Below are 14,707 nucleotides of genomic sequence, written 5' to 3' on the forward strand. Positions count from 1 at the left end.
CTGGAGCGTGTGCCCGCGTGTTGCCTGTTTGGTGTCCACTTACACAGTGAACGCCGCCATAGCGTCGCGTCCTTTTAAAAGGAGGCTCCGCCTTTAAGATCACAAAATTGTGTTTGAACTGAAATGAATGAAGTGTCAATGATTTGTGTAGACTTCTTATTTATTCAAGGATTAATGAATGGAAAAAATAAAACTGGAGTGTCTTTAATTCGATATTTGTCTAACACACTAACGTTGATTCGCTAATACCGTGAAAAAATCTTAATTTGCATAACGTATGTTTGCAAAATTTATTATAGTCCCCACTCACTCTGAATCATATCCCCCAAATTTTCAAGCAGGGGGTGACATTCTCCCCTTGTGAGAGAAACATGTTGGAAAACACTGTATGATGTCTGTCCACCTATAAAGGATCATCAAAACCTCTGCTTGTATCAACACATCATTATGCATCATGGTTTATTGATTTGAACTTGTGCAAGTCCCAGTGAATGCACGTGAGCTTTGTGCAAATGAGCTTGAACGATGTGAAACTGGAGAAACCAGGAACCACTGGTCCACTTTGCTCGGATACGTTATTTGCAATTTAATCTTTTCCTTTATTCTTTCATTCCAGAGTCAGTATCGATATGCTGAAGGCTTGTTTGGCATGGAACGTTTTCATAAAGCAACCGAGGCCAATTTGAAAGCAATCTCTCTCTGCAAAGAAAATGACTGTCCTCCATCAGAGTTGAGAGACCTGGAAACGCAAAGAGACAAGTTCTATGAAGGTTTGGCTATCAATGGATGAAGTTCAATCACATGGTTTACAAGTCTGCTTAATATAAGGGTTTCACAAACCCAGTGTCGTCAAAATGAAAAATGTTCATTTATTCAATGTTTGTGATTTAGACATCATGTGACAAAGCTCTGTGATTTGAACAATATTCGTTATAATTAATGTGTATGGAGTACAGATTAAACTCGACATAAAAACTTTCAACTTTTCATTCCATTCTTGTTCATTCCCATGATATTATGCAGTTACTTATTAATTGCATGTCTTGTTCCTTTCCTCCACCAGCACTCAGTGAATTTCATCTTGTACCCTTGAGACCAGAGAGGTAAGATTTCGTTGTATATGTTTTTTGGACCATTGGCCAAATGTCAATTTCAATTAACACTTTGTTACCCTGTTTTGATAAATATTACAAATCAGAATTGTCCGAGGTTTAACCCTTTCACCCCCAGTTCTCTGTGTACAGGTCCAACTTTACCATAGAAAACAATGGATTTGGGACAAACCATGGTGGTGAAAGGGTTAAAGGGCAGTTTTTCCTGCAGGACAGGCCATTGCACTGTTCCTCCCTAAATAATCTAAATCACCCTAAAAATAATCTCAAAGGCCAGCAATTTCACAAATAAATCTTGAGACAATGATGACACTGAGTATTGATAGCAACTGATACCTTATAAAGTATGAATGATCAGTATGAGCTTCTAATACGTTGGTATCCAATGCTATAAAGATTTCCTACATAGACAAGAAGTGACAACAGGAGACTGTTTTTTATTAAGATTTGTCCCACACTTTTTAATGGTAATGTGTTGAAATTTGGATAAACCTCAATTTGCATAAATTAATTTGCATAATTTATTGTGGTTCCCCGGTTTGGATTTTGTTTGCTGACTTGGTTAAAAACGTATTTCAGCTTAACTGGACAAACCTGTATAAGATATTGCAAATTATATCGTACCAGTATATTGATGGCGCAAATACAGTGATCTGATTGGTCGAGACGCGAAAAGAACCGTGGTAAATTGGCTATATACTACAGCTGTCATACACGCGTGCTCTCAGCTTGAGGAAAAATCCGTTTTTGACGTTCCACGCTAGAATTTCAATATACTGTTATGATATAATAGCAATAAATCACACCCAGCGACGGTATACCACTCGATTTTGACCATTTCACTACATATATGCACTTGCTATCGCTCGTGCATATGTCGTGAACTGGTCAAATCCTGTGGTATACCGTCGCTGGGTGTGCTTTATTGCTTAATTTACTCATGGATATGCTAGGGCATGGGACATTCAAATTGCTGTTGTTTTATTATACGTAAGGGTAACTTACAATCATTTTAGTCCCCACGGACACCGTCCGGGGGCACTTATAGGTTTGGTCATGTCCGTGCGTGTGTGCGTGCGTCCGTGCGTGCGTCCGTGCGTCCGTCCGTCCGTTCACGCAGATATCTCAGAGATGCCTGAAGCGATTTCATTCAAACTTGGTACAAGGATTACTTCATATGTCATACAGATGCACGTCGATTTGTTTTGTGATACGATCCAATATGGCTGCCAGGCAGCCATTTATTACGATTTTTTCATGTACAGAGCCATAATTCAGGCATGTTTCAACTGATTTTATTCAAAGTTGGTACAAGGACATTGACCAATGTCATAGATATGCTTGTCAATTCTTTTTGTGATACGATCCAATATGGCCGCCGTGCGGCCATTTTGTTACAATTTTTTCATGTACAGAGCCATAACTCAGGCATATTTCAACCGATTTTAATCAAAGTTGGTACAAGGACATTGACCTATGTCATACAAATGCACGTCAATTTGTTTTGTGATACGATCCAATATGGCCGCCAGGCGGCCATTTTATTACGATTTTTTCATGTACAGAGCCATTACTCAGGCACGTTTCTACAGATTTTATTCAAAGTTGGTACAAGAACATTGACCAATGTCATAGATATGCAAATCAATTTGTTTTGTGATACGATCCAATATGGCCGCCATGCGGCCATTTTGTTACGATTTTTTCATGTACATGAGCCATAACTCACGCATATCTCAACCAATTTTATTCAAACTTGGTACAAGGACATCGACCTACGTCATACATATGCATATTGACTTGTTTTGTGATACGATCCAATATGGCTGCCGTGTGGCCATTTTATTACGTTTTTTCATGTCCAGAAACATAATTAACTCAAGACATGTATCAAGCAAATTTATTCAAAGTTGGTACAAAGAGATTGACCAATGTCATACATATGTATGTTAATTTGTTTTGTGATACGATCCAATATGGCTGCTGTGAGGCCATTTTGTTATGATTTTTTCATGTACAAAGCAGTAACTCAGGCATATTTCAACCGATTTTAATCAAAGTTGGTACAAGGACATTGACCTATGTCATACATATGCATATTGATTTGTTTTGTGATTCAATCCAATATGGCCACCATGTGGCCATTTTATTACGATTTTTTCATGTCCTGAACTACAACTCAGACATGTATCAAGCGAATTTATTCAAAAGTATTTTTATCACAGACCTAATGAAGAGGACTCTATCCTCTCTGAGGACCTGTAGTCAAAGCACCCATTAACAAGTGGGGACTGTATCATCAACGATGACTTGTTTTTGAGAATATTAAGTATTTCAATGGTGTAACATTAGAACAATTTACTGATAAGTTCCCAAACAGTAAGGTTTTCTGTATACAACAGCAAGAACATTCACTCAGCAACACATACTTCGCATGGAAGCGATAGCTCTGAGAACCAGAAAAACAGGTGGGGGAAAAACTGCACATGCTCAGAAAGGTCCACAGTCAAAGGCAGACTAATAACATTAATATATCAATGACAAGAACTGTAATGTTAACATTAATCACCACAGTTAAAGTAAACAAAGTTCATACAGCAGCATTGGAGCAGAAACTGAAAAAGGCACCTAAATTTCTGGTACATTCTTATTTGTGACATGTTTCCACATGTGGAAACATTTAGCGCCAAAGTCACTTTTTGTCGCCTTTTATAAAATATAACCCAGTCAAATTTTTTTTCAGACTTTGCCAAAGTTTTGATGAAAAATTGTAGGCAATGAAATGTGACGTCCATTTAGTCTAAAATTATGAAAAAAATATTGGAGAAAAATTCATAAAAATCAGTATAATGTTGCACTAAAAAGGGTGATGCATTAAGGTCAATTTCCTTTTTCATGAAGATGCAGCAAAAACTGCATGATTTTGACCCTGTCTCTGTCTTCTGTCGATAGTGCTGTTAAGAAGGAAGAGGATGGGGATGATGATGATGAATACACTGATGTTGACGATGACGATGATGATGATTTTGACGGAGTTCCAGATTTGGTGGAACAGGGTTCCAGCGATGAGGAATGTGATTCAGATGGCAAACCTTGTGCCGACAATCCACCACCTCTTGTAGAACTGGAATCAGATTCTGACAGTGATGACAATGTAGGTATTTCAAGAGTGAATTTTTCCAAGTCCAAGTGAAAAAAATCTTTCCAGTAACATTATTCAGAAACTAGGGTATGTCAGTTAGGAACTTTTTTTCATTTGATTGCATGTTTGTAGCCTGCTATCACCCAATAGAAATGGTCAAATGTGGTAAAATCAAACAATCTTTGAAAAATTTGTAAGACCTTTTTCTGTGATCTGTAGAAGTACTGAAGAGTATTTTCAATATCAAGTTTTCTGAACAGAAATGAAACAATTGTATGCTTTTCCGTGAAATTGCTCATGAATATTGTCATGTGTCTTATTTACTTGCCATGAACAAAACCCAGGAGAATTTGATGGGCAAATGCCGTAATGTGCAGGAGCTTGCAAAAAGACATCAGATTCTATTTCTCGATGTTTTGTCATCTTGTCACTTTCCACAAGTCTTGCTTGGTGAACGGCACACAATAAAACAGGATGAGATAACAGATTCTAAAATAGCCATCACTGTTAAGGATTCTCACCGTATTGATATTGCAGTACCCACAGTATCCAAGTGATGATAACATCAATGACGTGGAATTCATCCCTTTCTCTGTCACGGTAAGATGTTTTTAAAATGTCAAAAATGTTGTGATTTTCCTATCTATCTGTGAGACTGTGGACCTTACAGAAAAAACACATGGATTCTAAACAATGCATGCAAATTCAAAAATACAGCGTTTTCAAGTATTGACCCTCAGAAGAGAATACCATCATATCTTTTATCTATTGGTGTTCCAGTGTAGAATACCAATCTTTTCCTTCAATTACATTTGTTCCCTGATCCATGTTATGAAGCATAATTTCTGTATTCAAAATTTATTACTTTCAACCCGTACGTGGCACCCCAATTCACCATAAACAGGACCATAAGCACCATTGATAGCCATGGCTTTGGGCCAAACCATTGTTGTTAAGGGGTAGTTTGCACTCTGAAGCTGAAAAATTTAAATTTTTTGCCTAGACCTCGGCAAGAAAACTTTAAACCGTTTCCTTTCAAATTCTAGAGTGCTACAGAAACAAGTTATCTAAAATCTGCTGCTTTATTATATAATATTATATAGGGCTCAGCCCTTGGTGTTGCGCCAGGCGTTGAGATTAAAATGTTATTTGTATCGATTCATGATTAGTAATCATAAAGAATAAAATAGAATTAATTGTTACTTTCTATGTACTTTTGTACAAGTATGATCGGTTTACTCCCTGATGGACAGTTCACGTACACGATGTCAGACCCTGTAGGTACAGATTTTCTGTCATGTGTAAAAAAGTTTGAAATAAATTTGCAATTTTTACCTTGATTACTATCTGTTGTGTTTAACAAGGGACGTATTGTGCCATCATTAACTTTGCAATAGTAACTGTACCGCCAAACTTCCGATATTGTAAGCTGAAAACCAGCGTTACTTCTAAAAACGGTTACATTTTGCACATAGTTATTGACACAGAGGGCGCCGTTCTAAGTTTCAATCCCAGCATTCTTTGCGAATGTTCTCGTTCATATGCACGACAGTTTTCTCTCTTCTCTTAATTTTTAGGCGTGATAAGAAATTTTGTATCAGCGACAGGGTGGATAATAATAATTACTCGCTCATAAAAAGATATATTTTATTAATGGTATGTTATAAAATAATAGAGAGCACGTTTTGTATTTGTTTATTTACGAGCACTCAAAAAAAAATGGCGGCGCCCACGAAAGAAGGGTACACTCTGGTTACTCGCATAGTATATTATGAATACACGCATGCGTAGTCAGTAAGCCGCTGGCGCAACTATAACAGTGGCGGCTATCCCTATGTTGAGTCTGAAAGGAAAAATTCATGTTTTAATATTACAAAAACAAGACAAAGAAACTTTATTTACTCCACAAGCTTCTAAATGGCTGTACACAACAAGCATAACAGAACAATGTCAAGAGTCAAAATGTCTGTCCCCAAAGCACACTGAACCTTACAGTAGAGACAGTAACTCTTGACATGTTTTGCCCCAAACAGAATAAAGATCGCCATGATATTGATATCGAGGAATTACGGAGACGGAGAACCATGCATGCTGAGAGAGAAATCTCAAATAAAGATGATGACCTTCGAGAAAAAGAAGAGACAACCTCAAGAATTTACAAAAGTACCTTCCAACGGATTTGATGAAAAGGTGAAATGCTCAATATACATTGTATACATTCGGCATTCTAATCAAGGTGTCTAGTGTAACGTACTGCTGTATGTTTTACTTCAAGTCCTATGGTTCTGGAGTATGCCCATCAGATCATGTATTGCTTCTTGCCATGTAAAGGGTTCTATAATAGCAAATTTGGTTTTTCTGAAGTGTTTCCAGAAGGTGACAGGTCAGGAAAGAGATTTTGCTGTAAATGATTGCAAAGCCCTAAGTCATGCTGATAAGTTTACAACCAATCAATGGCAAGTTATAATGTGTCATTGAGTTCCTGTAGAGTACTACTGCACTGTGTGCCACAATGGTGTCTCTGTTTAAATTCTTGTTATGTAAATCCATCATATTTCAAAACCAAGCACATCAAAGTTTAGATACCACTGTTTAGTGTTTGAGGAGGGCTAGACCTGTCCAAATTGCACAGCCAACATAGGACTGCAAGTTGAAGACAGTGCAAGCCAGGGCTTTACACTAACCAGATATGAACAGTCAGCAGAAAATGCTCCGTGTTTCAGTATATATTGCAGTTGTCTGTAGATTGAAACTGTTTCCACATGTTAGCAACTTCATTGAAATTGATGTGATTAACACCAATGAACAATGTTCACAACAGATAATTCCAAGGTCATTAAGTATACAAATATGCAATGAGCTGAAATAAAAATACTAAATTTCTTTGACTGCTGTCATTGTATCACCACTTTATATAACAAGTGTAATTGCCTTTGGTCAAGTCCTTTGAAGCACTATATGCCAAATTGTGAAAGGTCATTAGATATGCAAATTGTAAATTCACTGACAAAAATGCAAAATATCTTTCACTAATACAACACCGGTATAATTGTTTCATCAATATATATAATAGTAAATTTCATAAACGTTTGTAGAGTCCCTCCAGTCTTATATCTGTAATTTGGAAAGTTGGTTAAATAAGAAATTAGTAACTAGCTTTAAATGTAAAAATGCTGATACAATTTTCATGTTGTATCATATACCTATGTACCAGATTTGATTCTCATCCAATATGCCGTTCTTGAGATATCGCACCAACGACAGACAGATAGACACACAGACAGACTGACATGGCTGTGACATATGCTCACACACGTTAGCTAAAGAAAACATCAGTTTGAGGGCGCTTTTATCATAGCCATATATCAAACAAGAGGATTAGCATAACTGGATATGGCAATGGCAGGTCATGTTGACGTGCCTTGTCCAGGCAAAGACAACGAGGAGACGCTCCACAACAATAAGCTAATCAATCCAATGGATATGGATGTAGCAACACGTGTGGGAAACAGTAAGGATGAATCAATGGCAAATCAGGCTGATAGGGAGGATCTTATGGCTAAGTTTCAAGCTTTGGAAATAGTCAACTTTCGTCCGACGAGAACCGTGAAGTTCAACTTCAAGTTTAAACCTTGGACAACAAGAGATGGGATTTGGGAAATGGTCAAGAAAGAGATAAATGAAGACGACATAGATGGCCTTTTTAAAGGAGTATTGGGTAAACCATGGATATGGTTCCTGACGTTGAGAACTGTTCAACTAAAGGAATCAGTGTTGGAGAATGGAATAATGGCTGACAACGGTGATAGGATTTATCCAGATGATCTTAATACTGATATCAAAAAGTCACACTGGATAACCTAAACCCCGAAGTGGATGTACGCCGAATCATCGCATTCTTAAACATGTATGGTGAAGTGGAAGTGAGAAAACCAATCCTTATAAAATATCAAAAGATGGAAGAATGGTGGTAAGAATGAAGATTAACAAAGATATCCCCAAGTGTGTCCAATTTGAAAAGCATGGAGGTACAGCTATCGACATAAGTTATCAAGATCAACCAGCTAAAGTAAGTTCACCGGTAATTTGCTACATATGTCACATGTTCGGTCATATTGGACAAACCTGTCCAAAAGCGAAGACATGCTTAGCATGCGGGAAAAAAGACATCTTCGCAAAGACTGTAGACAATGGTTCATTAATCAGCCACGATTTTGTCATTAGCAAACAACCACCTTGGTCGATGCTACAAAACAACAACAGAAAAATGGTGGGCATTACAGTCTCAACAAACAAGAAGTGCCCAATGTGAACGGAAATTCTGCAAGCAAAACCAATCCGACAAATGGAAACAACAAGATGAAAGAAGTAGGTGCCAGATCTGGAAATAAAGTCCCTGAATCTGGAAGCAGAAATGAAAAGAATGAAAAGAATGCGGCAAAGTCAACAAACACAAGTACTGTTGACTCGGCCGCTGCTCCAGATACACTCCAGATGGAAAGAACCGATAACATGCAGGCAACCATGCGGGAAGATAGTACAACCCAGGTAAAAAGATCTCATGAACAAACAGAAATGACACCATTCAGACCACCAGGTCAAAGAAGAAGATACAGGCGTAGAAATAGAAAACAAAATGGAGAAGAATTTAAGTAAAAACATATAACAAATATGATATGCTGTCATCAGGAGAGGAAGATGACAATGATGATGGTAACGATGAAGGTGATGGTGATGATGAACAGGGAGATGGTGACTTGCAAGGAGAAGAGGACACCATGGATTATGTTAATAGTGTGAATAGTGTGAATGCAGAAAATGAAAATTGTGGAATAAAGCAAAAAAACATAACACCTACTACAATAAGTTAAACGAAGAACAGACTGTTAACACTTAACACAAACGGGTTGAGAAACCCAACAAAAAGGAATCAATACTATGAATTCATAAAAAAGACAGAGAGCAGACATAATATTTCTACAGGAAACACATTGTGCATCACAGATTGAAGCTGACTCATGGACAAAAGAATGGGATGGTGAGGGAATATGGAACAACTTTAAAAACGATAGCAGAGGAACAGCAATACTCTGGAAGAAAGATTGTGAACTTGACATTAAGGTAATTAAAATGGCTCACGAAGGAAGAACTGTTATAGCTATGTTAAAATATGACAATGCTAATATTTTACTTCTGAACATCTATGCTCCAAACTCCGTTAAAGAACGAAAAAACTATTTCAATTTACTCAGTGAGGAAATTGAAAAAGCCTGACGAGATCATGTATCAGATTCCATAATATGTGGCGGTGATTTCAACTGTGTTGTAGATACATCCAAAGATATGATATCCTCAGCTAGGTTGTGTGATGATAGTAGTGTAAAGGAGATTAAAGCTATGATGAATCAGTTCAGTCTGACTGATGTTTGGAGAAGACTACACACACATCTTCTCCAATACACGTGGCACAGACTTTGCAAAGACAAAAAGAACTATCACACAAAAGTTAGACTGGACCGATGGCTCTTCACGAGCGACTTGTTTACTGAGGTTAAAAAGTGTGAAATTTTACCTTGTGTTATTTCAGATCATCAACCAGTTGCAGTTGATATGGAATCTTTAAAGTGTAAGAAGGTGGGAAAGGGACATGAAAATTCAATAACAGTCACCTGTCATGTACTCATTTCAAAAACCAAGTAGAGAACCTCTGGAAATTTTGGCAAAGTCAAAAACCTCTTTTTGATGACATTTCAGTTTGGTGGGACAAAGGCAAGGATAAACTTCGTGAATTGGCCATTAAGTATAGTTTACAGAAAAACAGAAGTAATAAGAAACATCGTAATCTGTTGGAAAAAAGGCTGCACAATATGATGACATCAGATCAATCCGCAAGTGATATTGAAGAGGTTAAAAACCAGTTAAAATCATATGAATTAGCTCAAATACAAGGACAGCAAATTCGATCAAGGGCCAATGGGTTGAACAAGGAGAGAAGTCTTCAAAATATTTCCTCAATCTAGAAAAACAGAGAGGATAAGAAAAACTATTCAAGGAGGTTAGAGACAAGAGTGGCAAAATAGTCACTGATATTGATTCTTTATTAGACATACAAGCAGAATTTTATGAAGATCTTTACAAACAAGAAAATGTGACATCCTACAGAGGGAATTAAAAAAAGGAAGACTGCCAACAAACAGTCATGGTGACACACCCACAACAAGCAAGAACCATGAATGATGCTGGCAAACAGACTAAACCATGCAATTACAATGGGAATAATGGTCTCAACAAACAGGAAAGTGGGGTACAACAGGAAACTTTGGTGGAAAAGTTAAAGCTACAAATTGAAAGAGGAAAAAAGTGGCATGTCAGCAAATATTTTCCCAATTCTAAGAGAAAAAAATGTGAAGAACGCGGAGTCGTCAACAAAGAAAACATATTATGTTGACTCAATGGGTGATCCTAGTACAATCTTAGATAATTTTGACCCTGATAAGGTGTTGGCCAAGGCAACAGAAGAATTGTATCTCACATTAACGATGATATGAACAGACGGAAATGACGCCACTCAAACCGCCACATCAGAGAAGAAGATTTGTCAAAAATATGGTGAGAAACGGGGAAACTCCGGAGAGATACCAACATTCAACTCATATCAAGTGTTATCAGAAGATGAAGTTGATTATTATCCGACAGAGTTGGCTGATACAGTGAATGGATAAATTGCAACAGATTATTTAAGTTCAAAACCTAATACACCTACATAACAGATAAGACATCACCTGCAAAGATGTGTAATAAGCCTGGAAGTAAAGAAGATTAAAATCATGATGCAACCGAATTTACAGTTATCAGTGTATTTTCAGGTCGGTTAGACTGGCGGTAAAGGAAGTGCCTTGAACTCATTTTCATGGTGAACTGCGCTATAGATGTTATGTTATTGTCACTTTGTTATTGAAAACATTCTTTGTAGATTTTTCGTTTGCTTTACTTATTTACAGTTATTTAGACATGGCGCCTAGTGGTGATAGTAAACATATCTACCATCAAAGTCACTATTTGTGAATAAATTTTACTTCCTTTCCTTTCAAAAAACCCATAGCAATAGAGATATATGACCATGCTTTGCTAATTTTCAGGAAGCAACAGAAGAAGACTGGCACCTTAAAGTACAGGAACATTTTAAAGAGGCATCGGAAGAACTTCTACAAGACAGACCAAGATTTGCTGTCAAGTCATTCAGGCAAGCTTTCTACATCATGGATACACAACTGAAGGTGAGCAGTTTGGACAGTTTTTGAGACTGAGACAGAAGAAGTGGCACCTTTTTGTCATGATAAGCAAATCTGAAATGACTCATGCAAAATGTAAGAACTTTATTGACAAACAAAAATGTTTTGTTGCATAGTGTTTGAAGAATGAAATGTGAAAATTTCATAAAATGTGACCCAGCTGAAGTGCATGTAAATTATTTTGAAATGTTAAAAACAGGAGAATAACGAAGCCAGATAATCGGGTAATTGCATAAGTTGACATAAATCTTCACTTCTTTCTCACCCAGGGTACAATTTATTGTCATGCTGAAAGGTCAACTCTGTCAATATTTTATTGTTGGATTAACAAACTACTAAAATTGTAAGGAGTCTTTGCAAAAAAGTGATTTTGTGCAAACTATGCTGTATTATGTGCTACACCTCCATAAATTACAGGGTCTGTTCTAGGCTGCTGGAAAGTCCTTGAAAGTCCTTTAAGTTTCAAGCTTCCTGGAAGTTGTGGAAAAGTCCTGGAAAATTGATCTTATGCCCATGATTTTCATTAAAAGACAAGATGATCTGTCAAGATATCTTAAATTTAAATGATATGTAATATGAGACATAAAAATGATATGTTGTAAAAATGAAATTTGGAAAATGATGTACGTGAATTCATAAGTCATTGATAATTGCCAAAAAAGTCCCTGAATTCTAAGTGACCTTGAGTGTATGGACCCTATAAATATCTATTGAAAGCTGATCTCTTCCTGCAATCATTTTGTAGTCTTCTTTTCTATTAAAGTTTTACAAAATGCTTGTGATCAGATTTGCTTTTGGCAACAACACTGACATACACAGAATGTCAACACCAGAGAGGATATACGCTTTGGCTACTGCAATAGAAAATATTGATAAAGATAGTGTGTACTTTGTATATGTACCCAGTCCAGTAATGTTTGCTGTATTTTGTTTGATTTCAGAATTATGAGTATGAAGAGCTTGATATCGTAGTATCAATTTATGCATACGGAGTTGCTTGTCTAGAAACTGCTCAAGTACAGGTAATTGCCAATATTGTAATATAGAGTGTATCTTTAGACTTTTTAGGGCTGGTCAAAAACAAAGGAAAAACATTTCTGAGTGAAAACTTTTAAGGCAAATGATAGGACCTGGTTCCTTTTTGTGAACAGAGTAACCATATTTCTGGAAATGCAAACACTCGGTGAAGTTTTTGGAAAGGATGTGCCTTTTTCAGAAGAAAACAAGATGTAAGATGTTGAAAGGCAATATAATAGATTTGTCCTCATTCTGGACCCTGCTCTCCTAAGATTTGACCGTCCGTACCCTCTGCCATGTGGTTAAACGTTTGTTAATGTTTGTATTGTTAAAGTTAGTTTGACAGGAAGAATTATGGTGTAAGATATAGAATTGAAATCAGGAATTTTATTGAAGGCAGGAAGTCAAATACTAGGGTACCCATTATACAACCAGAGTTGCTCCCAGTGTGTGCTTGAATTTCTCTTGCCATTCAAAGTCTGTGAGAAGTGGAAAGTTCAGCTGGGTTGGCAATGACACGGTGGTTCATTGTTTAAATACAGCTATGTGCTTAAATATTATAGGCAACAATGAAAGTTCTAATAATTGTCATTGTTATCATCATCATCATCACTATCATCCTGATTATCATTATCATCTAGTGATTGTCACATATGCAACAAGCACAGTTGTAGTATACATATACGCATTATCACCAACCCTATGGATAAATTACAGAGAAGACAAAATAATTTTGTCTTCTCTGTAATTTATCTGTAGGGTTATCCGTATTTCAATCCCAAAGATTGCTAATTTTGGTATGTTAATATTGTCTCTCACCACAACAGGAACTTGAAATTGCACTTGAGAAGTTTGACTGCATTATCCTAGAACATGAAACCATTGTTTTTCCATTAGCTTACTATGGCAAAGGAAGGGTCTACATCAAACAAAACAGGTAAGGAATATTGCTACATTGCATGGTGAGCTCTTCTGTTATGATGAATCTACCTAACAGGCTTCACTCGCAGTAAAATGATGTTCTGTGATTCAGTTTGTTTTTGTGGCCCCTAGATGTACTGTAGAACATTTGGACAATAAGATTGTCCTATTTTTCAGCGTGGACACGAAAACTTATGAAGGTCTTTTTGTATATTTCTTATGTATAAACACCCCTCAACACCCGACATCCCCCACCCGTAGGACTACCACCACAGTCTTTTCAACTGACTGAATTCTGTTTAAATTTGCTGTGACTGATTCCAGATTCTCTGAAGCTTTAGATCCATTGAGAAATGGCTTGCTAATCCTGCAACGCCAGGTTCATCAACACGGAGTTGTCAGATGGCCAGGTACTAAACATATCATAGAAGAGAGTGATACTAAGAAAATGAAGGTTTGTGACAGTTGTCTCAAAGTATAGCATTTTAAATCACAGTGTCTGACTACAGCTGCATTCAAGTAAGAAAAGGAACTTTTGAGTGACCATTTTTCATTCTCAGCTGAATCCAACATTTAGATTCAAGTTACACTTGAATCTAAATGTTTGTTTCCACAAATCTCAACTTGCACCCAACCTCATTTGTCAAGTCTGGTTTCCACAAGTTATTCCCATGAAAAGCACTGGAACGTTTGTTGAACTGTTGAACACTTGAAGAAATTATCCATTTATCACTTGATTCAATGTCCAAGAAAGGCAGTAAGTAGGTCATACAATGAAAAGTTTGAACGTCAGAATTAATTTATTGCTTTTATTTTCATCTCTTACAGGAGGCCTTTGAAATAAACATAGAGATATGCAAATCTCCACCACAACCTGATGCTGTTTGTCGCCTCCATGATCCTTCCAGTAATACAAAAATTGATATCTATTTTTCTGACCCAGACTTTAAAGGATTTGTACGCACTCAGTGTCATGAACACTGTACACTAGAGTTCCATCCATCCTGCTGGAAAAAAATCAAACACGAAAATGTAGAAAAGGCACAAGACAAGGTTTGTACAGTTTTTCCCAAAGAGTTAATATTTTCCATTTTAACCTATTCACCCCCATTTCCCTGTACATAGGTCCAACTTAACCATTGAAAACAATGAGATTGGACTAAACCATGGTGGTGAAAGGGGTAAGGTTGAACCTGTTATGATAGCACCTCAGGGACAGATAT

General features: G+C 36.9%; 2 protein-coding genes across 2 annotated transcripts in view; both read left to right on the forward strand.

The window, feature by feature from the left end:
• The window catches only part of LOC139143555 (uncharacterized), a 36,618-nt gene extending 35,828 nt beyond the window's left edge, over window positions 1–790 (forward strand). Inside the window, exon 5 of the mRNA XM_070713990.1 lies at window positions 617–790. Coding sequence (XP_070570091.1) covers window positions 617–790 — 174 coding nt within the window. The remainder of the gene's footprint in view (window positions 1–616) is intronic.
• The window catches only part of LOC139133338 (E3 ubiquitin-protein ligase TTC3-like), a 70,861-nt gene that overhangs the window by 36,006 nt on the left and 20,148 nt on the right, over window positions 1–14,707 (forward strand). The window contains exons 11-20 of the mRNA XM_070699887.1: window positions 617–770; window positions 1,064–1,103; window positions 4,065–4,266; window positions 4,792–4,854; window positions 6,288–6,444; window positions 11,394–11,531; window positions 12,488–12,568; window positions 13,391–13,500; window positions 13,809–13,938; window positions 14,313–14,537. Of these exons, the coding sequence (XP_070555988.1) occupies window positions 4,259–4,266; window positions 4,792–4,854; window positions 6,288–6,444; window positions 11,394–11,531; window positions 12,488–12,568; window positions 13,391–13,500; window positions 13,809–13,938; window positions 14,313–14,537 (912 nt within the window). The 5' untranslated portion in view covers window positions 617–770; window positions 1,064–1,103; window positions 4,065–4,258. The remainder of the gene's footprint in view (window positions 1–616; window positions 771–1,063; window positions 1,104–4,064; window positions 4,267–4,791; window positions 4,855–6,287; window positions 6,445–11,393; window positions 11,532–12,487; window positions 12,569–13,390; window positions 13,501–13,808; window positions 13,939–14,312; window positions 14,538–14,707) is intronic.

The sequence above is a fragment of the Ptychodera flava genome, chromosome 1 (assembly GCF_041260155.1).
Source record: "Ptychodera flava strain L36383 chromosome 1, AS_Pfla_20210202, whole genome shotgun sequence".
Classification (NCBI taxonomy): Eukaryota; Metazoa; Hemichordata; class Enteropneusta; family Ptychoderidae; genus Ptychodera; species Ptychodera flava.